Raw genomic sequence first — 24,200 nt, forward strand, 5'->3', positions numbered from 1 at the left:
CCACCTCAGCCTCTCAAAGTGCTGGGATTACCAGGCGTGAGCCACTGCACCTGGCCCCTAGTTCATCTTTGCAAACTATTTTATAATCTCATTTAATTTTATTTCAATTAACTTTTTGTAGGGCAACCTATTTTTTTTTTTTTTTTTTTTTTTTGAGACAGGGTCTCACTATTGCCCAGGCTGGAGTGCAGTTGGCACCAATCACTTCTCACTGCAGCCCCGACTTTCCAGACTTAAGGGATTCTCCTACCTCAGCACCACACCCCTGCCCCAGTAGCTAGGACTGCAGGTGCACACTACCATGCCTGGCTATGTTGCCCAGGCTGGTCTCAAACCTAATTCTTTTAAAATTTATTTTATTTTTAATGATGGTAAACAGAAAACCTGATGCTCTTGAATCAAAAGTCGGCCTTCTTGCAGCTTTCCATTTCTAGTTGCAGCCTCTGTGACAAAGCTGGTTCAAAGAGCTGAGCCGTGAGCTCAACATAGGACTGGAAGACAGAATGCCTGTCATCCCAGCAACTGCCAGAATCCCCACCTCCCAGCTGACCTTGCTAAAGCGCAGATACTCAAGAGCAGGGGTGACAGGGGTGTAACTGACATATTACACTTGGCATTTGTGGGTTTGCAGAGTGAACTGTGGGGTCAGGATTTAGGCCAGCACTGTTCAGTAGAAATATAACGCGAGCAACATGTGTAATTATAAATTTTTTAGTAGCTACATTTTAAAAAGCAAAATTAATAAGTGAAATTAATTTTAATATATTTTCTTTAAATCAACACATTCAAAATAATATTTCAACATATAAGCCATATAAAACTATTATTATTAGAGAAAGTGTCTTACTCTGTTGCCCAGGTTGAAGTGCAGTGGCACAATCATGGCTCACTGTAGCCTCAAACTCCTGGGCTCAAGTGATCCTCCCACCTCAGGTTCCGGAGTAGCTGGTACTACAGGCATGTGCCACCATGTCCCACTAATTTTTAAAATTGTTTTGTAGTAATGTGGTCTTGCTGTGCTGCCCATGCTGATCTTCCAACTCCTAGTCTCAAGCAGTGCTCCTGCCTTGGCCTCCCAAGGTGCTGAGATTACAGGCATGAGCCACTGCACCCAGCCTAAAACAATAATTTTTTTTTTTTTTTTTTTTGAGACGGAGTTTCGCTCTTGTTGCCCAGGCTGGAGTGCAATGGCGCGATCTCGGCTCACCGCAACCTCCGCCTCCTGGGCTCAGGCAATTCTCCTGCCTCAGCCTCCTAAGTAGCTGGGATTACAGGCACGCGCCACCACGCCCAGCTAGTTTTTTGTATTTTTAGTAGAGACGGGGTTTCACCACGTTGACCAAGGATGGTCTCGATCTCTCGACCTCGTGATCCACCCGCCTCGGCCTCCCAAAGTGCTGGGATTACAGGCTTGAGCCACCGCGCCCGGCCACAATAATTATTTTTTAATTTTTAGATGGAGTCTCACTCTGTCGCCCAGGCTGGAGTGCAGTGGTGCGATCTTGGCTCACTGGGTTGAAGTGATTCTTGTGCCTCTGCCTTCTGAGTAGCTCAGATTACGGGTGCCTACTACCATGCCCAGCCAATTTTTGTATTTTTAGTAGGGACGTTTTCACCATGTTGGCCAGGCTGCTTTCGAACTACTGACCTCAGGTGATCTGCCTGCCTTGGCCTCCCAAAGTGCTGGGATCACACATGTGAGCCACTGTGCCTGGCCCCTAAAACAATTAATGAATTTTTTTTATTACATCTTGAAAACCTGGTGTGTATTACACAGTTGTACCACATCTCACTATAGATGAGCCCCATTTTTCAAGCACTCAGTAGCCACATGTGGCTAGCAGTTACTACATCCAACAGTGCAGATTTAGAGCAAATGAAACAGGTGTGTGGAAAAGAGCTTGGTGTTGAGGTTCTGCGATGGGGGAGATCTTGGCTTAGTTAAAGTGTGGAAGAGCAGCTGCAGGAGGTGCCCCACCGCCAGCCAACAGGCTGCCTACACGCCTACCCCAGGCACACCCTCACTATTGCACTCCTCCTGGGGCAGATGGGAGAGGCGCACAGAATGAGCTAGTCACATTTTTTCTTTTTGAAACAGAGTTTCGCTCTTGTTACCCGGGCTGGAGTGCAATGGCACGATCTCGGCTCACCGCAACCTCCGTCGTCTCCTAGGTTCGAGCAATTCTCCTGCCTCAGCCTCCCGAGTAGCTGGGACTACAGGCGTGCGCCACCATGCCCAGCTAACTTTTGTATTTTTAGTAGAGACAGTGTTTCACCATGTTGACCAGGATAGTCTCGATCTCTTGACCTCGTGATCTGCCTGCCTCGGCCTCCCAAAGTGCTGGGATTATAGGCGTGAGCCACTGTGCCCGGTGTTTTTTTTTTTTGAGACGGAGTTTCGCTCTTGTTACCCAGGCTGGAGTGCAATGGTGCAATCTCAGCTAACCGCAACCTCTGCCTCCTGGATTCAGGCAATTCTCCTGCCTCAGCCTCCTGAGTAGCTGGGATTACAGGCACGCGCCACCATGCCCAGCTAATTTTTTGTATTTTTAGTAGAGACAGGGTTTCACCATGTTGACCAGGATGGTCTCGATCTCTTGACCTCGTGATCCACCCGCCTCAGCCTCCCAAGTGCTGGGATTACAGGCTTGAGCCGCCGTGCCCGGCCTTTTTTTTTTTTTTAAGACACGGGGTTTCACCATGTTGGCCAGGATGGTCTCGATCTCTTGCCCTCGTGATCCACCCGCCTCGGCCTCCCAAAGTGCTTGGATTATAGGCTTGAGCCATAAAGTCCCTTTTTTTTTTTTTTTTTTTTTTGAGACGGCGTTTCGTTCTTGTTACCCAGGCTGGAGTGCTAGGACTACAGGCGTGCGCCACCATGCCCAGCTGATTTGTTGTATTTTTAGTAGAGACAGGGTTTCACCATGTTGACCAGGATGGTCTTGATCTCTTGACCTCATGATTCACCCGCCTCGGCCTCCCAAAATGCTGGGATTACAGGCTTGAGCCACCGCGCCCGGCCTCATAAAGTCACTTTTATTGGTCTGTGCATAAAGATGTGCCCTGTACCTCAGCGGATGCCTTAGCTCGTCTGTCGGTGAGGCTGCACTGGGCTTGTTGGTGGAAGGCGGCAGGTTGTGAAGTTTTGGAACAGGAGGGCTGGCAGTAGAGACCCAAGTGTGCCAGTGGGGCCTGTCCACTGACCTCTCATGTTCGGAAGAGGGGCCAGAAGGGGAAAGGCAAAGTAGCAGAATATTTCAAGGACTCACAGCTCAAAACCGAGGGGGACTGTAGCTCCTAGGAGAAGCAGGAGCGTCATCATTTCACACTTTTAGATGATGAACTTTCTTGACACCTCATTTTAGGGCTGAGAGGCCTTTTTCCTTTTGGTTCTCACCATCCCTCCTGCCACCACGTGTACTCTGAGCCCCACTCCATGGAGGGGCTTCAGTCGAACTTTCCTCTAGGACCTGAGGGGCCGCTGGGGACTGTTCCTTTTGGGAATGTCTGACAATCATCAGGTAGGAAAAGGAACATCTGGAGGCGGGGCACCCCACTCTTTCCCCTCAAGAATGGCTTCAGAGACAGCTGTGAGGCCGAGGGGCATCTTGAGCATCCTTTCCCACAGCCAAACACTTGTATGGGCTAGTAAAGACTCTTCCCCAGGCCCGGCCACGCCTGCTGCTGCGGGAGGAGTCGGAGCTGGCCGCAGGGGCTGGCGTTTCTGTGCGCCTCTGTCCACCTTAGCCCTTCTGGCCGACCCCTTGGGTCCTTAAGTTCCCAAGGCAAAACAATGGGAGCCTGGCACTCAGAGTAAACCTGGGCTGAGTTGCACAGTAGCACAAACACCAGTCACCAGGGGTTCTCCAAGGACAAGGGTCACCTGAGAGGAAAACATCAAGGTCCAGATACTGGGCTCTGGCCATGGCCAGTCAGGGCAGGAACACAGGGCCTGTGGCTCCATGCCAGGAGAAAACACTCAAGGAAAAAGCAGTTCCACAGAGAGACAGATACTGTAGGTCAGAAAGACAGCCGGATCTGCTCCAGCCACATTTATTACAAAATAGTGACTGAAGTATAGAAAAGGTCCCTGACAGCCCAGCACACCTGCAACGAATGGCCCCCACCCCACAGAGTCCCTCCCTCAGGTGTGGAAGGCCTCAGATTCGAAGGTCCCCTGCCAGGAGCGCGCTGTACCGCACAGGTGTGAGGGGCAGGTAGGCACCTGCAGCCTGGTCCAGGACATACAGTGGGTCGGACAGGGTACTGGGGTCAAAGCCCTCATTTGCCATCCGAACTTTCTGCTGTTTGAAGGTTTCTGTGGTGGCCAAAGACTCCTGGGGACAGGAGGAAGATCAGAGGGAGTTGGAGGGAAGGGGACTCTGCCCAGGTGGTTCAGGGGAGTTGCCTGAATTTTGTTAGGGAGCAGGTCTGAGGAAAGGGGGTGTGAGGTCAAGGTTTAGGGGAGGAGGTGAAAGGGAGAAAGAACCAGGCGGGAAGACGGCAGGTATAAGGAAAGAAGTGGGTTGAAGAGCGAGTCTCCATGTTTTTTCTATTCATGGAGTGTGTTACACTGGGGTTCCCCTGCAGAGTTTGGGAGCCATCAAACTCCCAAAGTTGATACATGGGCTGGATGTGTAGGGTGAGGACATGTGGGGTGAGGGGCTGGGGTTGGGAGTGACCAGTTACCTGGAGCCTGAGGAATCGGGGCCGGGCGTAAGGTGGCAAGTTCTCAGACACATGAGTGTGGAGCTGCATAAGGTCCAAAGAGTGAGGGGGACGCAGAACCAGGGCTGCCATTCCAGCCCTGCCTTCATGCCCTGGTGGGTGTGGGAGACAGAGTAAGCCCCTCCATGGCTCACCACCAGGAAGGCCTCGTGCTCCCTGCACCCAGGCGTTAGCAATTCAGGGTGGTGGCCGGGTGCCTCCCCCACCTTCCATGCCTAGGCACCTGGCACAGTGACTCCATAGACGTTCACCTCCTGAAGAAAATCCAGGGCCTCTAAGACCTCTGCCACCTCGGTTGTGGCCACATTCTCCCCCTTCCACCTGTCAGAGAGCAGAGATCTGAAACTGGGAGTTGGGGGTCAGGACCTATGGGCTTGGTGGGGAGATAAGGTCAGAGGTCAGGGTGCCAGACTGTCACAGGGATGAAACGGTGAGGAGGTCTGAGAAGGCGAGGTGAGCTGAGGACCTAGGTTGAGACGGCAGATGAGGGAGTTGAGGTTCAGGAGCTTTGGGTCACAGAGATCAGATGCCCAGGATGAAGAACGAGTTATGGACAGATACCTGAAGGTGTCTCCGGTTCGATCATGGAAGCGGAGAAAGCCTTGGTCATCGCAGACCAGCAGGTCCCCAGTGTTGAAGAAAACATCCCCAGGCCGGAAGACATCCTTTAGCAACTTCCCCTGGGCCAGCTCTGGCCCGCCAGCATAGCCCAGGAATGGGGACTGCTGGCTCACTGGGGCCACCAGCAGCCCTGGCTCACCTGGCAGAGTCACTGGGGTCAGGAGTGCTGTCATCCTTCCCAGAACCTCCTGCCCCCATCTACCCCCGTCTCTAATTCCAGTCCTCCTCTGCCAGCTTCAGCACCGTGACCACCCCACTGGAACACCACCAACCTGGAGATGTGGCCACACAGTGCCCCCGGGCATCCCGAATCGGCTCTCCTGTGGTGATGTCATAGCGAATCAAGGAGAAGGGGAAGATGTGCTGGGGGAAGGGAGACCCGGGTACTGGATCATTGCAGTCGCATGAGCCCCTCTCCTGCCAGCCCTCTGCTGTTGCACAGGTTCTGTTTCCTCTCTGTCCTCACCTTGTACAGCCAGGAAGCACGCCCCACAGCACCCCGCTGTCCTGTGTAGTTGATGGTAGCCACGTTGCCCTCTGTTAGTCCATATGTCTCCAGCACCTTCAGGGGCCCGAAGCGCCGTACAAAACGCTCCCAGGTGTCTGGGCGCAGCCCGCTGCCCACTGCCAGCCGGACCTGATGGCCATGCTCTGCCTTGTTCTGAGATGAGTGGGAGAGGGGCCGGAGCTTCAGCACCAAGATGCCCGTTCCCTGAAGTGAGTTCCTGTTCCCCATTCCCCAGAACCCCCTCCCACTGTAACCTCCTTCAGACACCGTAAGCATCAGATGGCCTAGGCCGTCTCTGGCTCCGTATCCTACACTGCCATTTTCTACTTGCTCCTTCTCCCTCCAACTCCCTGTCTTAGTGTCTCCTGTCAACTGTCCTGCTCCTCCTGCTCCTCGTGAGCTAGCCCTTTATCACTGGCTCTGCCCAGGATCTGCGCCTACGCACCGGGGGCTGGTTGACAAGGTACCGGCACAACTCCCCGATGTACTGGAACACCGTCGCCCTGTGCTGCTGGCAATCTTCCCAGAACTGACCAGCCGAGAACTTGGACTTCAGCACCACTGTGGCCCCTGCCCAAAGTGGGAAGTGGGGGAAGAAGGAAGGAGGTAAGATTAAGAGCAGACAGAGTGGGGAGTCTGAGCCCCTCTTTCCAGACCCCCGTCTTCACTGCAGTCATCCCCTGGGAAGGGCCCGCTGTGAGAGTCACACTGTTAGGAAGGTGCGCTGGCCCTCTTCCCCCTCCCCGTCCCCCTGTCCCCAGCCTTGGAAGAGGTTAATGCCCTTTCCCTACTTCCCAGCCCCAACGATCCCATCTTCCGCACTCTCACCTTCTCGTGTCTCTCTCTATTTGCCTGTTCCTGGACTGACACGGTCCTCCCCTGCCTTTGACCCTGAAGTCTGGAGTTATGTGGCTATATGGCCCCCCCTTGTTCCTCGGTCTGTAGGTCTAGGCAGGTGACACAGCCCCATTGTACAGAGCTCCTGGTGAATAGAGCTCTGCCCCATCTGTCCTCTAGATTCTGTACCCTGGAGGACTCACACCACACTAGGTACTGAATATTTGCTGGATGAATGTATAAAGGTGGGGTGGGGGCGACTGACCAATGCCTAAGCAGCCCACAATGCCCAGCAGGGAGCCAGACATGTGGTACAGCGGGAGGGCGAGGTAGATCACGTCTTCCTGGTGGACGCCACACAACTGGTAGAAGCCCTGGCATTGCAGGATCTTCAGATGACTGATCCGAGCAGCCTTGGGGAGGCCTGTGGGGTGGCAGTTGTGGGGCGATCAGGGGAAGGGTAGACTCCAAGCTCTACCTCTGTTTGCACCCCCACTGGGTTTCCAAGAAAGGCAGAGGCAGGACAGAGGCCAAGCTGTACTGGAAATATGGGTGGTCCGGGGAGGTGGAGAAACGAGGAGGTGGTGAGGGGACTGGAGAGTGAAATGAGTGAGACAAAAAGGAAGTACCAGTGAAATCGGCATCCTCCCTGGGGGCTTTGAAGGAGTGGTCTGGGAGCTGGGGAGCTCCCAGTCCCTGTTCCCAGACCCCTCCCTTCCTCTGCTTTAGTTACCGGGAGGTAAGCAGGGTGCCCGGCCCTTACCCGTGGTGCCAGAGGTGAAGATGTACAGGCACGTGTCTGTTATGCTCTGTGGGGAAGAGAGGTATCCTGGCACAGGCCCATCTCCTTCAGTGGACATCTCAGCCAGCAAATCGCTCATTCCAGCAGGGTAGGTTCCGGGGCCTGCAGCCCACAGGTGGAGCCCCATTGTTCTCAGGGCGGGCAGGTCTGGCTCCAGGGACTCCAGAAACTCTGGAAGGATGGGAAAGCTCAGCGCCAGGGCCCTGGCTCTACCTAGAAGAGCCTATTACCCACGCCTCCTCCCCACCCCCAGCCCACACTGCTCTTGTGTGAGGGTAAAGCGTATGGACGTTCCATCATGGGTCTGAGGCCTGTAACTCGACTCCTTGGGGATCCTTGGGGCGCCAAAGATTCCGCCTCATCCCTTCGCAAAACCGGAGACTTCTACCTCCACACGCTTTCTAACCCTAAGGGATAGTCGGCTTCTTCCCTAGCCCGGGGATGAGACCAAGCCTTTTGGCGCTCCCCGACACGCCCCCTTCTGTTGCTGGCCCCGCCTTAGTCAGTTCGGCGCTCCAACCTTACCTGGCGCCAGCACTAGCGCGCGCGCGCCGCAGCTGCGGAGGCAGTGCAGCAGGGGGCCCCGGCGCAGGGCGGTGGGCACAAAGGCTGTGCGCAGGCCGGCCTTGGCCAGCCCGAACCAGAGCCACAGAAACTCTGGGCCAGCGGGTAGGAGCAGCGCCACGGTCGCTCCAGGTGCCAGAGGGGCGGCGGCTCCTCCACCTCTGGCCGCACCATCCCCTCCAGCAAGCGCCGCGCCGCTTCCGGCCGCTGCATCTCCGGCTCCCGGCGCTGCCCGCTCGCCTTCTCCAGCGCTCCCCACGCCGCTGTCGCCGCCGGGTCCCCAGTCCCAGCCTCGCGCACGCAGGAAGGCGCGCGCAGCTCTGTTACTCTTGCGCTCCGCCTCCGAGTAGCTAAAGCGCCGCGAGCCGTGAATGAGAAAGGTGTGCGTGGGGCGCTGCCGGGCCAGTTCCGCGAGGCGCCAGGCCAGGCTGCAGCCCCCTTCGGGACCTTCCGGGTCGGCGGCAGCCGCGGCTAAGGCGCGAGCTCGAAGAGCCCTCTTGCAGCGCAGGGCGCGCACCGCGAAGGCCAAGTCCGCCGGGAGCCAGCGCAACTGTGGCCAGAGGTGTAGCTTCAGTAGCAGCAGCGGTAGCAGCAGCAACAGGGGCAGCAGCAGGAGGGCAGCCATGGAGCCCGCTTCCCCCGTCGGCACCGTCTGGTTCCAGCCGCTCGCAAACATGCCTGGTCCTCCCTCCCGAAAACCTAGAGCCGCTCGTTCAGGCTGAGACCTCTTCTTCCCGGCAGCGCGCGTGCGCTGGCACACGCCCCTTCCCACCCAGGCCCCCACCACTCCCCACGGGCGGAGAACAGAAGCCCGGGAGGAGTGCGGGTGTGGGGCGGCCCTGGACTCCCAGCCCTCCCCACAGCCTTCGCTCCGCCCTAGGCGCGCTCCCTCCTGGACTGCTCTCGGCTCGCACCCTACCAAGTCCTGGGCGGTGCTCGCGCCTTCCCTCAATCTGTCGTAAGTTCTTTCTCGGCTTGGGTGGTTTAGGCATTTGGCTAAACTCTGGAGTCCAGGCCTGAGAGCTAGGGTGTTTGGATCGCAGTCCATCTTCCCCTCAATATTTCTCATTTTCCCGTGAAGAGAAGGTACCATTGGTCTCCCCCAAAAGAATGAAGAACTTGGCCCCTGGCCCATTTGGTTCTGCAAGTCCCAGCATGATAGGCAGACCCATCCCCTCCTGCCATCCGATAGCTGCAACCCCAGGGGATGGGTGGGGGCTGAGAGTTAAAAGTAGGGGAAAGGTGGAAACCCAGACTGCCAGTTTTCTGAGGGGCCACGACAGAGGCCCCTCCCTTTGGGCAAGGGTACAATAATTGGGACAAGCCAGCAAATGCTCTCCATCCTGGTTTTAATTGGGGCAGAGGAAACTGGGGAAGGAGAGAGGAAGGAAAAAGAGGCCTCCAGTGGTTTAGACTTTCAAAGAAAGTAAGGAGCAGCAGTGATGAGGGAGGGGAGAACCTGGATTCTGTAAAAAGAACAAATTTTGAGGCTGAAAAGCGGCTGTCTGCAGTTTGCCCAAACTTCACTCCTCTCAGTCCGCCTCCGTTCTCCCTGGACAGCGGGGAACAATAGCATAGCCAAGGAACTCCCCTCTGCTGGTTCACATGGCCCAGCAAGGGGCCAGACTGTGGAAGGAAGAGCATCTCCGTTCCTCCCTGCTATCTGAACTTGACCTCCAGGTACAGTTGCTCCTGGAGACCAAGCTGCAACGTCCCTCCCGTCAAGCAGCAGGTCCTCCGGTGGCTGCTGGTGAGCACACACACTCCATCAACTGGAGGAGGATGCAGCTTTTGGAAGCAGAAATAAGGACAGGCCTCATCCTACAGGGAGGGGATGGTACTCCCCGGACAGGTCAGTGCCTGGCTCCCACCTCCAGTGGCAGCAGGAAGGATGGGTAGGGGCCAAAGCCAAGTCCCTTCTGCTCTAGAAAAAAGTGGGGACAGAGCAGGAAGGGAAAGAGGGATGTTCTGAGGTTACAAGTGGGGTGCCAATCAAACTAAGACCAGCTATACATGCATGGAGCAAATGCCACCAGACACTCTAGCTCAGAAGACATTCTGGCTTGTTTTATTGTCATTTAAAAACGACTCTTAAGACACGATTATCTCTGCAAAAAAAAAAAAAAAACAAAACAAAAAAAAAAACGAGGAAATGGGATCATTTGACAGTTCTGTGGAACTTGCCTCTGGGACTCCCCAGGCTCTGGTTGTAGCTTGAGGTACCAACGTCAGGCCAACCTAAGCCTCCAGGGCACACCACGTGGGGCTGTGGCCACTCTTTCAGACTCCTTTCTGAATGCTTGCGGCATCTCCCCCATGATTACGAATGGACAGCCTGGCCACGTCACAGATGCCCATTTCACGCTGGCATGTGGACAGTGACTATAAAACGCCTCTTCAGAACAAACCAAGACCCAAAGGTGGAAGCGGGAAGGGACACCCACACCCCGAGTCTGCGCTCTGGCCAGATGCCCCTTTGTCATTTCCCTTCTCTGTTGAAATGGTTCTTTGGGAGACTGGGGGAGGGGCTAGGGGGCTGAGGACTTCCACTATGGTCTGATTTTACAGAGCCTCTGGCTTCAGTCAGAACCCAAATATAATTGGGAACAGCAGTGTGAGGGGCTGGAGGCCCCAGGAGGAGGGAAGGGCTGGGGGCTGCATGGCAGCTTCTCGAACTCAAAGGAGACAGCTCCTCCTTCCACTGGGTGAGCCTGGGGATGGGCAAGGGTGTCTCCCCTGCGATCTCCCCAACCTCTATTAACCTTTGATTCAACAAGGAGGCAAGGGCAGTCCAGCCGGGGGTGGGATGGGGGAACGCAGGGCCTCAGTCACTGTCAGAACCCACTGCAGAGGACCCTTTTCGTTTCCGCTTGGTAGGCTTCGGTTTCGTGTCTTCCTCCTCCTGGAAGAGATTGGGAGGGGAAACGGGAAGTTACCAGCCTGGCAGGTGCTGGCGCCGACTCCAGCTGCACCCAGTACTCCTTTACCCGCTGCGCACTGGCTGGGCTCTCACCGAAGCACTGCTGGAGCCTGATTCTTCTTCGGCATTGGGGGGCTGTGTGGCATTCTTTCGACTTCGAGGACTGGACAGAGCTGCTTTTCGCCGGCTCTTGGGTGGCTTGGTGGAAGAGTCCTCATACTCCTCCGCCAGGGAGAAGAGATCACTGAACCTGAGGGAAAGGAACAAGAGCTGTGACTGGGAGCCTGCTGCTGCACCACACCTCCAGCCTCTTCTCTGCCCCAGACCTGTGTCTCTCTCCTTCTTGAGACTGTGTCTTGCTCTGTCACCAGGCTGGAATGCAATGGCATGATCTCGGCTCACTGCAACCTCCACCTCCTGGGTTTAAGCGATTCTCCAGCCCTCAGCCTCCCGGCTGAGTTGGGACTACAGGCACCCGCCACCACACCTGGCTAATTTTTTGTATTTTTCAGTAGATTAACGGTGTTTCGCCATGTTGGCCAGGATGGTCTCGATCTTCTGACTTTGTGATCTGCCCGCCTCGGCCTCCCAAAGTGCTGGGATTACAGATGTGAGCCGCCGTACCTAGCCAGTCTTTTTCTTCAACCCAGGACCCTAAGGTCTTGCTAGCCATTACGTTTATGTCGCTAGCAGGCTTCCTCTCCCTTAGGCTTTTCCCCCTACTACTTTTCAAGGTCAGAAGTGGCAGGAGCCTTACTTCATCTTGTGGGCTTCATCACAGCTTGCCTGGACATGCTGTAGTGCCTGGAGAATTGGGGTCTGGCTAAAAACTAGAGGGAGAAAAAGGGAGAGCAGAGAAAGAAAAACAATCAGATATCTGGGAACTTATTAAACAGCACCCAAAGGTGGTTTTATCCCAAGAGTTTGGGTTTTGACCCCGGTGTCCTGCCTCCCCAAGCCTGACTCTAGGCATAGTTGGGGCCAGGGCAGCACCAAGGGTGGAAGGCATACAGTTCTGCTTGGTGTTGGTCAGGTTGAGCCGCAGGTTGTCCAAGTGCTCCAGGATCTGCTCCAGAGTCAGCTGGGCCAGCTTGCTGCTAGAGCTCCTCAGGCTGCGCAAGAATCACCAGAGCCAGAGTCTGAGCGCAAGAAGGTTCCAGAGCGCGAGACACCCACCACCAGGGCCCCCTTAAGATAGATGTAGCCGACATGGGAAGCAGGACAGGCACGCTGGGAGGGCTGGGGTTGGGTGAGAGAGGTGTGCCTAGAACACGGGATCCTGGCCACAGGGGCATTGGAAGAGAGGGAGAAAGGGCCACAGTGGTCTCACATGCCATGTGGCTTTGGACCACTAGATGTCATCCACAAACCAAGCTGGGACAGGACTGCCCCCGCCCCCCACCACCACCACAGGGCAGCAGTCACTGCAGACTGCCTGGCCTGGAGGGTGGACAGGGACCGTGTCCCACCTCTGTCTCTTGCGAGGGAGGCTGTTGTTCTTGATGAGCAGAGACTTGATGTGCTCGGCCAGCAGCTCGTCATGCTTCATGCACCAGTGCCGCAGGATGCTGGTGGTGAACTGGTCGTCAGGGTGGCAGGGCCGACTCAGCACCATCTTCACCATCTCCTCGCTGGGCCTGGGGGAGGAAGGGGGCCCTGGGTGCTGCTTGCACAGTGGCCACCAGGCATGCTGGGTCTCTCCCACTGATTTCCCAAACCCTGGCCTCCCCACCCTCTACTCTCACATCCCTCTCCCTCTTCTCTTTAGGCCAAGGAATGCCTGGTTTCATCCTCTGTGGAAGCCAGGAGAGGAGAAGTGAGATTCTTCACTTGCTGTGGTAGGAGAAGGTGTGTACGTGTATGGTGGGAAGAACCACCCCCCCGCCCCACTGCCAAGAACAGTCAGGGAGTGGGCCCAGGAGGCAGAAGCACAAGCATGGGACATCCGGATGCTCCCCTACCCCTACCTTACTAGAGCTATGGGCCAATCTGGTGTCCAGCTGGAGGAAGGGGCAGGAGAAGGCTGTGAAGCCACAGCCCCACGCAGCCTCCCAGCTTCCCCCTCCCTCTAGGACACTCTGTACCATTTCTAGTCTCTCAGGCAAGAGAGGAGAAAGGGTGGAAGGAAGGCAGAAAAGAAAAGATACACAGCTGCTGTCCCGTTTATTGGGGATGCTGTTAAAGCAGCTGTGCAGTAAGAGATGGCTGCCACTCTCCTTCTCTGCCCTATGCTTTCAAGGCACAGTGGGTCCAGCTGGCTCTGCTCTGCATAGGGTGAGGGAGAAGATGGTGCGTGACCCCTCTACCCTGACCCTCCCTCCTCCTGGATTAGCTGTGCAGTGGCCTGTAGGAGCATGGGGTGGCGGGGGGGCAGGGAGCAGGAGCCACCAGGGATTAGAACTGCTGTGGCAGCAGGAAACAGGGATGTCCGGTCCCCACCTCCCCACCTCCGAGGGCAGCTCCTGGTGGGCAGGGGAGTAAAGTCGAGAGGAAGCCCAGATCCCAGGGGAGCTGCTCATTAGTAACTCACGTTGGGGGAAGGGCAGAATAAGCAGATGTTAACGACAGGAAAAAATATGGCAAAAGGAGCAGGACAGAAGCCCTTTAGACCACAGTGGCTCTTGGGAGGTTGAGACTGAGGGCTGAAGAGCGCCAGAGGTGGAACTCACTTTTCTCTTCGGAGTTGAAGCAGCAGGCAGGACAGGGCCTCTGGGTGCTCTATGAGGGAAGGGCAGAGGCTGTTCAGGGGAAGGTATAATTCCAGGATAGAATCTGAGGACCTCTCTCATCCCCTAACAGCCAGTGAAGGGAATGAGGACAGTCTTTGACGAGGAGCCAGGAAGAGTCCCCTACCCCACTCCTGCCAGCCCCTGAGCCCCAGCCTAGAGCCTGGCTCATGGTGGGCCCACAGGACTCATCTAAAGAACAAAAGTGGCTGACAGGGAGCCTGACCTTGTGTACTTTGGTGGGAAGGACAGCAGTGCCTTGCCCTAGCTGAATCAGAAGTGTCCTGTCTGATGTGCTCCCTACCCACAAACTGACTCACCCTTGTACTTGAGATGCTGTAGGATGGGGATTATGGTCTCCAGGGGAATATTGTGGGCCAGAAAGAGCTGCCAGGCACAATACTGCTCAAAGGTCTCCCAGTCTAGGCTCTGGACTGGAAGAGACAGAAGAAACATCTCTGTCAAGAAAACACACGCAGGCACAAACAGCGAATCCAAGCAGGGATGGTGCAGAAGTAGGACAGATCCATAGAAACACTGCCCCCAACCACACCAGGGTGGAGCACAGTTCTGGCCCCTTAATTTCTCAGCCCCAGAGCCAACTTTCCTGATAGTGTAAAATACACAGGACTGACACCCTGCCCTCATCTCCTCTCCCAGGTACCTAAAGGTCTGATCACTTACTGAGTATATTGAGGACTGAGTCTTTTCGAAACATAACCAGGTTACCCATCATCACATGGCAGACCAGCTCCTGGAGCTAAGGAGGTGGAGGAAAGAGATAAAACCCATGAGCTCTGAAAGGGGCCAGGAAGCTAGCTAGTATGGAGGGGACACAGGAAAGCTCATAAAGGAAAAAAAAATTACAGGACGTGAAAGCCCAATTTAAAGGAATGGGAAGGAGATGGCACACAATAAATGCTGCAGTCTCTGAAGGGTGTAGGGGCTGATAAAGTAGCCAGCCACAGGCCTGAGTGGGAGCCTCAGGACTATTTTGGGCAAAAATAGTTACAGCCATGGTCTGAGCCTGAGGAAGAGGAAAGGACCCTGAGAGGCTGGGCTCTGGATGTAGGCTGGGCAGGGGGAAGGCAAAGGAAGGAGGATTCTTGGCTATTAAGCTGCTTTTTTTTTTTTTTTTGAGACGGAGTTTCACTCTTGTTACCCAGGCTGGAGTGCAATGGCGCGATCTCGGCTCACTGCAACCTCCGCTTCCTGGGCTCAGGCAATTCTCCTGCCTCAGCCTCCTAAGTAGCTGGGATTACAGGCACGCGCCACCACACCCAGCTAGTTTTTTTTTTGTATTTTTAGTAGAGACGGGGTTTCACCATGTTGACCAGGGTGGTCTCGATCTCTCGACCTCGTGATCCACCCTCCTCAGCCTCCCAAAGTGCTGGGATTACAGGCTTGAGCCACCGCGCCCGGCTAAGCTGCTTCTTTTATGAATGGGAACTAAGTGAAAAGGATGAGAAATGGGATCCCAGTGTAGGGCTGAGATGGACCCAAGCAAAGCTATAGCCTCTTGGGGACCTATGCATGGTGAAAAGGTCAAGTAGGAATGATCTGACCATTTTCATTCTGAGCCAAAGGCAAGGCCAGTTGAGAGTTAAAAACACAACCCTCTTAGCTCTTGCTGTGCAACAGGAGCGTCCAAACAATATGGAGAGTCAGGGAAACTCCAGGCAGGATTGGCCTAACCTCAGCCTGCCTTGTTTGGGTCCCACTTCTCCTTCCCAGGCCCCATGGCCAAAAGTGCATACTATCATAGCCAGGAGGGAGGGCACCTGGGAGGAAAGGGCTCCCTGTCTGTAGGCCTGGAGGGAAAGCAGAGGCCCTATTCCCCAGTGCTGCCTTCTAGGCCTTTCTGGGGACGTCAGAGCTCAGTGCTCACCTGTGCAGAGTCAATAACAGCCACGATCATGTTCAGCAGCTCTCCACTCCTCAAGGTTTCATCTGGAAACTAAAAGGAAAAAGAGAAGGGAAGAGCCCTGGATGGGCCCTCGGCTTTCATCCCATAACCCACTCTCCTTTCTTATCACAGCTCAAAGTTTGACTGGGTCAGCCAGCCACGGGCCCTAAAGTAAAGCCCTAAACAGAGATCCAACAGCTATGACTTTGGAAGACTTCAAGAGAATTTGAAGACCCCAGGTTTCGTTATATACGTGTGCCCACTATCAGGGGTGTGAGTTTTCTCTGATAGTTCCCGAAGCATGTGTTTAAGTAAAGGAATGGGGAGTTATCTAGATATAAAGCCAGAGCCGAGAGGCCATGATAGCTGATTCTGTGTGGGAACAGCAGAAAAAATATGGAGCATCTCTGGTAGCAAAGAAATCCAACCTGTGCTGACCTTTGGCCAAAAAGGTGGTGTAGAGACAGTTTGTGTGGAGGCGTGTGGGGTAGGCCGGGCCCCATCTAGAGAAGGGAGAGCAGGGGGAGGGAAGTACCCTGGGTCCAGCATCTGCACCCCTCCCCCTCCAGTACTCGACTGAGATCAGTTCCTCCTGTCATGCCCACACCCTGGGTCCTCATTTCCCTCTTCCTGGGAACTTCTGCCAAGAGGAGAAAGAGCTCTTCCTAGAGAAGAGAGTGAGTGAACCAGGGGACATGAAAGTGAGTCTCCACTACAGCAGCCCTGGTCATTACAACTATCAGAGAGAACCCAAGCAAGGATGAGCCATCAGAGGGCAAGAGGGCTTGGGACATATGTACATGGATCTGGTTTGTGGGACCCGTCCTGGGTCCAGATGATGGGGCCCAATCTGAGAAGCCAAGTATATATGCCCAGAATCCAACGCCCACCAGTTACACCAAAGGATAGGAATTCGAGGAGTTTTAGAAATGTTTCAACCATTAATCCAGAGAGGCGGAAGGAGGGGGCAGCTGTGAGTGTGGGAAGCAATGGCCCACCTAGATTAGTGATCCCCACTACTGATGAACAAGAGAGGGTTCAGGGTTGCGTGTGCTCAGTGTTCACTGAGGTGTGTTCCCATGAGCCCCTTGGCACAGATATGGATGTGGGCACTGACCTCTGTGTAGATGGAGGGCGTGAGGTGGCACAGGAGCCGCACATCATCCTCCTGGCAGGCCTTCATGTCCATCATCAGGCAGGTGTGCAGGTCGCCCAGCTGGGTAGCCTGGGCAAATGACTCGTACAGGTTCATCTTCCCTGCGGCAGCTTTGCTGCAAGACCAGGTGGGCCTGAGTGAGCAGCCTGACCCCAGTGCCCACCTTCAAGCATCCCTGAAGTAGGCTTCTGCTCTAAAACTGCTTCGCCAGCTCCAGATGCCCTGTGCTGATCTGCCTCACGTCCCTCCCCACTGCCTCCCCCAGGGGCTGGATAACTCATGGGAACCAGGAGATCGTCTTCTTTCTCTCCATCCTTCCCCAGAGCTAAAAGGGCTCCAACCATGGTCAGTGAAGCTACTGACTGATGAGAGTCAAGAACAGAAGAGGGAGGACTCAGGTCAGACTGGAGAAGGCTCTCTCTCTTGCTTTCTGGGCTCTAACCACGAGGGTAATGACACCTCATACCACATACAAACTTAGCTCAAAATGGCATGTAGGCCTAAATGTAAGAAAGCCACACAACTCGTAGAAGAGAACAAAGGAATAAATCTTCATGACAACAAAAGCAGAAAGTGGTAAAGAAAAAAATAGACAAATTGGCTTCATAAAAAGTTAGCATTTTTGGCCAGGCCCGGTGGCTCACACCTATAATCCCAGCACTTTGAAAGACCAAGGCAGGTGGATCACCTGAGGTCAGAAGTTCGAGACTAGCCTGACCAACATGGAGAAACCCCGTCTCTACTAAAAATACAAAAAGTAGCTGAGCATAGTGGCACATGCCTGTAATCCCAGCTACTTGGGAGGCTGAGGCAGGAGAATCACTTGAACCCAGGAGACGGAGGCTGCAGTGAGCTGAGATCACGCCATTGCACTCCAGCCTAGGCAACAAAAGCAAAACTCTCCCAAAAAAAAAAAAAAAAAATCTTAAAAGTCAATAATGAAAAGTAACTCAAAAATGGGAAAAATTTTGAAGGTACTTCTCAAAAGAAATATAGAAATGGCCAAGAAGCACATGAAAAAAAATGCTCAACATCGTTAGTCATCAGGGAAAAGGAAGCCAAAACAAGGCAATACCACTTCATAGCCACTAGGGAGACTAGAAGCAAAGTGGCAGATGATAACAAGTGTTGCAGAGCATGTGGAGAAAATCCGAACTCTCACACACTGCTGGTGGGAATACAGAACAACTCCAGCCACTGTGGAAAACAGTTTGGCAGTTCCTTATGAAGGTAAAAACAGGGTTTCCGCAGGACCCAACAATTCCACTCCTAGGTACAGACCTAAGACAACTGAAAACAAGTCCACACAAACACTTGTAAATGAATATTCACGGCAGCTCTATTTGCAATAGTGAAGAAGTAGAAACAATCTAAATGTCTGCCAACGGACAAAAGGAAAAACAATGTTATATCTCTACACTGGAATGTTATTTGGACTTAAAAAGAAATGAGGCCGGGCGCGGTGGCTCAAGCCTGTAATCCCAGCACTTTGGGAGGCCGAAGCGGGTGGATCACAAGGTCAACAGATAGAGACCGTCCTGGTCAACATGGTGAAACCCCGTCTCTACTAAAAAAAAAATACAAAAAATTAGCTGGGCATGGTGGCACGTGCCTGTAATCCCAGCTACTCAGGAGGCTGAGGCAGGAGAATTGCCTGAACCCAGGAGGCAGAGGTTGCAGTGAGCCGAGATCGCGCCATTGCACTCCAGCCTGGGTAACAAGAGTGAAACTCCGTCTCAAAAACAAAAAAACAGACCGGGCGCAGTGGCTCAAGCCTGTAATCCCAGCACTTTAGGAGGCCAAGGTGGGTGGATCACGAGGTCAAGAGATCGAGACCATACTGGTCAACATGGTGAAACCCCGTCTCTACTAAAAATACAAAAAATTAGCTGGGCATGGTGGTGCGTGCCTGTAATCCCAGCTACTCAAGAGGCTGAGGCAGGAGAATTGCCTGAACCCAGAAGGCAGAGGTTGCGGTGAGCCGAGATCGCGCCATTGAACTCCAGCCTGGGTAACAAGAGCGAAACTCCGTCTCAAAAAACAAACGAACAAACAGACAAACAAAAAAAAAACAAAAAGGAATGAAAGGCTGGGTACAGTGGCTCATGCCTATAATCCCAGCACTTGGGGAGGCTGAGGCGGGTGGATCACCTGAGGTCAGGTGTTCAAGACCAGCCTGGCCAACAAAGTGAAAGCCCATCTCTGCTAAAAACACAAAAATTAGCCTGATGTGGTGGCACGCACCTACAGTCCCAGCTACTCAGGAGGCTGAGGCAGGAGAATCACTTGAACCCTGGAGGTAGAGGTTGCAGTGAGCTGCAATCACACCACTGCACTTGCACTGGGTGTCGAGCAAGAATCCATCTCAAAACTAACAAAAAACGGATGAAGAAATGATACATGTTGCAACATAGATGAACCTAGAAGACATTATGCTAGGTGAAAAAAGCAGCTGGGCGTGGTGGCTCAAGCCTGTAACCCCAGCACTTTGGGAAGCCGAGGTGGGTGGATCACGAGGTCAAGAGATCAAGACCATCCTGGTCAACATGGTGAAACCCCATCTCTACTAAAAAACATAAAAAAGTAGCTGGGCATGGTGGCACGTGCCTGTAATCCCAGCTACTCAGGAGGCTAAGGCAGGAGAATTGCCTCAACCCAGGAGGCGGAGGTTGTGGTGAGCCGAGATGGCGCCATTGCATTCCAGCCTGGGTAAAAAAGGTTTTGAAACTCCGTCTCAAAAAAAAAAAAAAAAAAAAAAAACAGCAAGTCACAAAAGATCGCATATGGTATTTACTTATTTTGGACATTTATCTGAAATGTCCAAAACAACTACATCTTAATCTATAGAGGCAGAAAACAGACCAGTGATTGCCTGGGTGAAGGGGAGAATGGCAAAGTGACTGCTAATGGGTATGAGGTGCTTTTTGGAGTAATTTTTTTTTTTTTTAAGACAGTCTCGCTCTGTCGCCAGGCTAGAGTGCAGTGGCATGATCTCGGCTCACTGTAACCCCCGCCTTCTGCTGCCTCAGCCTCCCCAGTAGTTGGGACTACAGGCACGTGCTACCACGCCCAGCTAATTTTTTGTATTTTTAGTAGAGACGGGGTTTCACCATGTTGACCAGGATGGTCTCGATCTCTTGACCTCGTGATCCACCCACCTCGGCCTCCCAAAGTGCTGGGATTACAGGCTTGAGCCACCGCGCCCGGCCTGGCAAAGTGTTATTTCTAAATTAGATAGTAACATCTAAATTAGATAGTATAACATCATGAATGTACTAAAAAAAATTACTGAGGCCAGTCCTGGTGGCTCATGCCTGTAATCCCAGCACTTTGGGAGGGTAAGGCAGGTGGATCACCTGAGGCCAGGAGTTTGAGACTAGCCTGACCAACATGGTGAAACCCCATCTCTACTAAATACATAAAAAAAAAAAAAAAATAGCATGGTGATGCATGCCTGTAGTCCCAGCTACTTGGGAGGCTGAGGCAGGAGAATCACTTGAACCCAAGAGGCAGAAGTTACAGTGAACCAAGATTGTACCATTGCATTCCAGCTTGGGCAACAAAAGCAAAATTCTGTCTCAGAAAAAAAATCACTTGAGCCCAAGAGTTTAAGACCAGCCTGGGCAACATGGCAAAACCCTATCTACAAAAATCAGCTGAGCATTGGTGGCTGGTTCCTGTAATCGCAGCTACTCAGAAGGCTGAGGCTGGAGAATCGCTTGAGCCTGGGAAGCAGAGGTTGCAGTGAGCCAAGAGTGCACCACTGCACTCCAGACTGGGTAACTAAGTGAGACACTATCTCTAAATAAATAAATAAAATTTAAATTAAAAAAAAAGCCTTAGGAGTGCGTTAGTCTTACTGAGATGGGGGAAAACGCCAAAAACCAACAGCTGGGCTTGGTGGTGCATGCCTGTAATCCCAGCTACTCAGGAGTTTGAAGCAGGAGGATCACTTGAGCCCAGGAGTTTGAGACTAGCCTGGGCAACAAAGTGAGACCCTGTCTCTACAAAAAAAAATTATTTTTGCCGGGCGCAGTGGCTCATGCCTATAATCCCAGCACTTTGGGAGGCCGAGGCGGATGGATCACGAGGTCAAGAGATCGAGACCATCCTGGTCAACATGGTGAAACCCCGTCTCTACTAAAACTACAAAAAATTAGCTGGGCATGGTGGCGCGTGCCTGTAATCCCAGCTACTCAAGAGGCTTTGGCAGAATTGCCTGAGCCCAGGAGGCAGAGGTTGCGGTGAGCCGAGATCGCGCCATTGCACTCCAGCCTGGGTAACAAGGGCGAAACTCCATCTCAAAAAAAAAAAAATTTTTTTTAATTAGCTGGGCATGGTAGTAGTGCACGCCTGTAGTCCCAGCTACTCAGGAGGCTGAGGTAGGAGGATGGCTGGAGTCTAGAGGATGGCTTGAGCACAGCACAGGAGTTTGAAGCTGCCGTGAGCTACGATCAGGTGACAGAGTAAGCTGCTGTCTCTTAAAACCAAACTAAATCAACCAAACAAACCCACACAGAAGGCCCTGGTGATGACAGTCCCAGGTAGGGGAGTCAGTGTTTAGGAGAGAGGCTCTCCAGAATGCGTCCTGACAGCATTTGAAACATGGGGACCATACCCACCTGGCCCTCAGGTAGTAGAGCAGGTGGTAGCCAATCTTGGGCTGCTTCTGATACAGCTCAGAGAGAAGGTCTAGAAGCAGAGAGAAGCTGCTGTTGTCTTCCTGCATCTGACATAGGTTCCTGAAAGTGGGGCATGGGAAGAGAGGAACAGAGCTTTACCCAGGGCAGATTCTCCCATGGGTAAAGAGAATGGTGGCATGGGTTGTCTCTGCTCCTGGCATATGTCCTCCTCTCTGGAAAGGGAGTCCCATTACCCCAGGACGGGCACACAAGTGTGTGCTGTCAAGGAGGATGGAGGACAGAGAGTGTCTCCTACAGCTGCATTGCTTACCTAAATATTAGGTACAGAGGCTTTCCTACAGACTCCTCCAGGGACCTACAAGAAGAGGGTTATATTTGAGAGTCCATGTGAGGGGGTGAGGTGGGCTGCAGGCAGCTATGGAGAACCAGCTGGAGGCTAGATGCCAGCCTGCTGCTCCACAGGCTTGGTAACAAGAGAAAACAGGTTCCTAATACGGGACCACACTCTTGCCCTTCAGAGAGAGGCTCCAGGCCAGGGTCCAATCCCACCATATTCAGGAGATTAGAGTTACTGGGCCTAGCAGCAGGGGCTGGAAGCATGGGGAGGGGATGTTAGTGTGCCTCCCCAGTACACAGTGTTCAGCAGGCAAAAATAAGCCCTTATTTAAATGAGTCAGTACATGTGAGAATAAAAACACCAAGTGAACAGATTTTTCTCAAGTCCACAGTAAGGGACCTCTTGGACTCAAGCTGTAAGAGCACCCTCTGGCTCCTGAGACCCACGAGTGAGGGAAGATGAGCCTTACTCCTCAGTAATCTCCTCAGGCAGGACCTCCCCTCGAAAGTGAGCTTTGAAGAGCTCCTGTAGGCAGGAAGCAAGGACAGACAGCTGCTCGGAGTCAAAGTCTTCCTGGGTGATGAGACAAGGGAGGGAGAATCACCACCTACACTCAAGCCCTCCTGCTCCCACAATCCCAGTCTTGGAACTCATCTGCTTCCACCTCCGGTATCAGCAAGCTCCCCTCCCCACTATAAGAGGGACTCATCTGAGGGAGGAAAGAAGGGAGTTGGCTTCCCTGGGAGAATTGTAAGCTAAGCAGGCTAGGCTGCTTCCTCCCTAAGGGGTTGGGTTCCTCCTCACCTCCAGGACCTGGTCCACAATTTCCTGCATGACCTCACACTGGGCCTCCGTATCACTGCAGGACAGAAGTGAGAGGAAATCCCAGAGACATAAATGATAGCAGAGGGCAGGACACACACCCAGAACAGTGCACAAGCACACTCACATGCAAAGAGACAAAACAGAGTAGCTCTGTGTAAAATCCCAGCTTGGGTGGAGGAGGTTTTAGGGCAGAATTTGCTGCTCTCTGGGCAGTGGCCCAAAGAAAAGGAAAGTCCCCATCAATCCTGCTTTGGTTCTGAGGCTCTTCTCCCAAGAATCTGCAGAGTAGGAACTCAAGGTGTTAGGGAACGAGGCTGCCCCACTCCCAGCCCATATTCTCCAATGTAAACTGCAGAAGAACTCGCTCATGAAGCTTCAGCTACCCTCCACATACTCCTATCATGTTTCCTCCAACTCCCATCTCCTGCTACACCTGTTAAGCACCAGGTAGACAGCCTGGGGCTGAACCTCCTGAGGCTGTGAACAGGGTCTTTACTTACCTCCCCTTCTGTAGCTGGAGCACTTTGTCCCTCAGGGACTCATCCAGCTGGTCAAGGTAAGGGGTGATATCAACTGGCTCCTCCACAACTGTCTCCTTGATAGGGTGGAAGCGAAACTCTCTCTTCTTTCCTAAAGGGGGTGATTTGGGAAAGAACTTAGTTTGCCCAGATGCCAGCAACAGAGACAGTCCCCTCAACCACCTATCCCTTCCTCACATGCCCTAAGTGTGCACCTGTTTCCTCAATGTGTGAGTGCCTGAAGCATCTCCCTGAATGTGCACATGTGCTAGTTCTTACAAGCAAACAAGGGCAGGAACCACTTCTTTTTTCCTTCCTGCCTTGAGTGTTAAGTGCAGGGCTCTGCACTCTGGAGTCTCATCCAGACACCCTGTGAACAAAACTTTAACTCACAGGAGTAAGGGTAACAGGAAGATTGCAGAGAGGCTGCTTCTGGGAACTGGTCCTCAGGGCTGACACACCCTGACTGGCCTTTGCTGACGGCCTCACCTTTGCTGTTGAGATCCTCTTCGTCGTCACTGAAGGCCGCCTCTGCGTTGTCGTAGCAACTCTCATCCTTATCCGACATATGGTTGTCCATCTCCATGGAAACCGGCTCCTCAATTTTGACTTGGGGGTAAAAAGAGATAAGGCATTTGATGGCCTCTTGTGTTCTGTAACATGCCCCATTCTTCTAGGAAGGGAGAATGGAGGGCAAGTGAGAGACCTAAATGGAATACTGACCCTGGAAGGACAAACCTCTTGACAAACCTCTTATCCTCATAACCCTCCATGACCTGCAGAGGGATGTTGCCAGGAATAAGAACACAGGACATGACTCCTCTATGCTCAGTTCATTAGGACTGGTAACTAGAGTAAGACCAGGGACAGTCCCAAGTGTGACTCTCACTCTGTCGCCTAAGCTAAAGTGCAGTGGCGCCATCTCGGCTCACTGCAACCTCCGCCCCCCCGCCCCGGGTTCTCGCAATTCTCATGTCTCAGCCTCCTGAGTAGCTGGGACTACAGGCGTCTGTCACCACGCCCAGCAAGCTTTTTTGTATTTTAGTAGAGACAAGAGTTTCATGATGTTGGCCAGGCTGGTCTTGAACTCCTGACCTCAAGTGATCTGC

The 24,200-nt window shown here is 53.3% G+C and overlaps 2 protein-coding genes across 2 annotated transcripts in view; both read right to left on the reverse strand.

The window, feature by feature from the left end:
- Nucleotides 1–4,016: 4,016 nt before the first annotated feature.
- SLC27A3 (solute carrier family 27 member 3) lies at nt 4,017–9,195 on the reverse strand. The gene is made up of 10 exons (XM_003941875.4): nt 8,022–9,195; nt 7,458–7,667; nt 6,960–7,118; nt 6,303–6,427; nt 5,816–6,010; nt 5,622–5,712; nt 5,290–5,488; nt 4,952–5,049; nt 4,690–4,820; nt 4,017–4,337 (listed from the first exon to the last, which is right to left on the reverse strand). The coding sequence occupies exons 1-10, from the start codon at nt 9,193–9,195 to the stop codon at nt 4,161–4,163; spliced, it is 2,559 nt and encodes an 852-aa protein (XP_003941924.3). The 3' UTR covers nt 4,017–4,160.
- A 197-nt stretch (nt 9,196–9,392) lies between these two features.
- INTS3 (integrator complex subunit 3) overlaps nt 9,393–24,200 on the reverse strand; it is a 53,103-nt gene continuing 38,295 nt past the window's right edge. Inside the window, exons 15-30 of the mRNA XM_003941874.4 lie at nt 23,581–23,700; nt 23,074–23,203; nt 22,553–22,607; nt 22,218–22,321; nt 21,722–21,766; nt 21,391–21,510; nt 16,730–16,883; nt 15,595–15,663; nt 14,391–14,466; nt 14,027–14,140; nt 13,650–13,698; nt 12,450–12,617; nt 11,992–12,092; nt 11,738–11,810; nt 11,074–11,230; nt 9,393–10,962 (exon numbers count right to left, since the gene is read on the reverse strand). Coding sequence (XP_003941923.1) covers nt 10,885–10,962; nt 11,074–11,230; nt 11,738–11,810; nt 11,992–12,092; nt 12,450–12,617; nt 13,650–13,698; nt 14,027–14,140; nt 14,391–14,466; nt 15,595–15,663; nt 16,730–16,883; nt 21,391–21,510; nt 21,722–21,766; nt 22,218–22,321; nt 22,553–22,607; nt 23,074–23,203; nt 23,581–23,700 — 1,613 coding nt within the window. The 3' untranslated portion in view covers nt 9,393–10,884. The remainder of the gene's footprint in view (nt 10,963–11,073; nt 11,231–11,737; nt 11,811–11,991; nt 12,093–12,449; nt 12,618–13,649; nt 13,699–14,026; nt 14,141–14,390; nt 14,467–15,594; nt 15,664–16,729; nt 16,884–21,390; nt 21,511–21,721; nt 21,767–22,217; nt 22,322–22,552; nt 22,608–23,073; nt 23,204–23,580; nt 23,701–24,200) is intronic.

This window comes from Saimiri boliviensis, chromosome 19 (assembly GCF_048565385.1).
Source record: "Saimiri boliviensis isolate mSaiBol1 chromosome 19, mSaiBol1.pri, whole genome shotgun sequence".
Taxonomy (NCBI): domain Eukaryota; kingdom Metazoa; phylum Chordata; class Mammalia; order Primates; family Cebidae; genus Saimiri; species Saimiri boliviensis.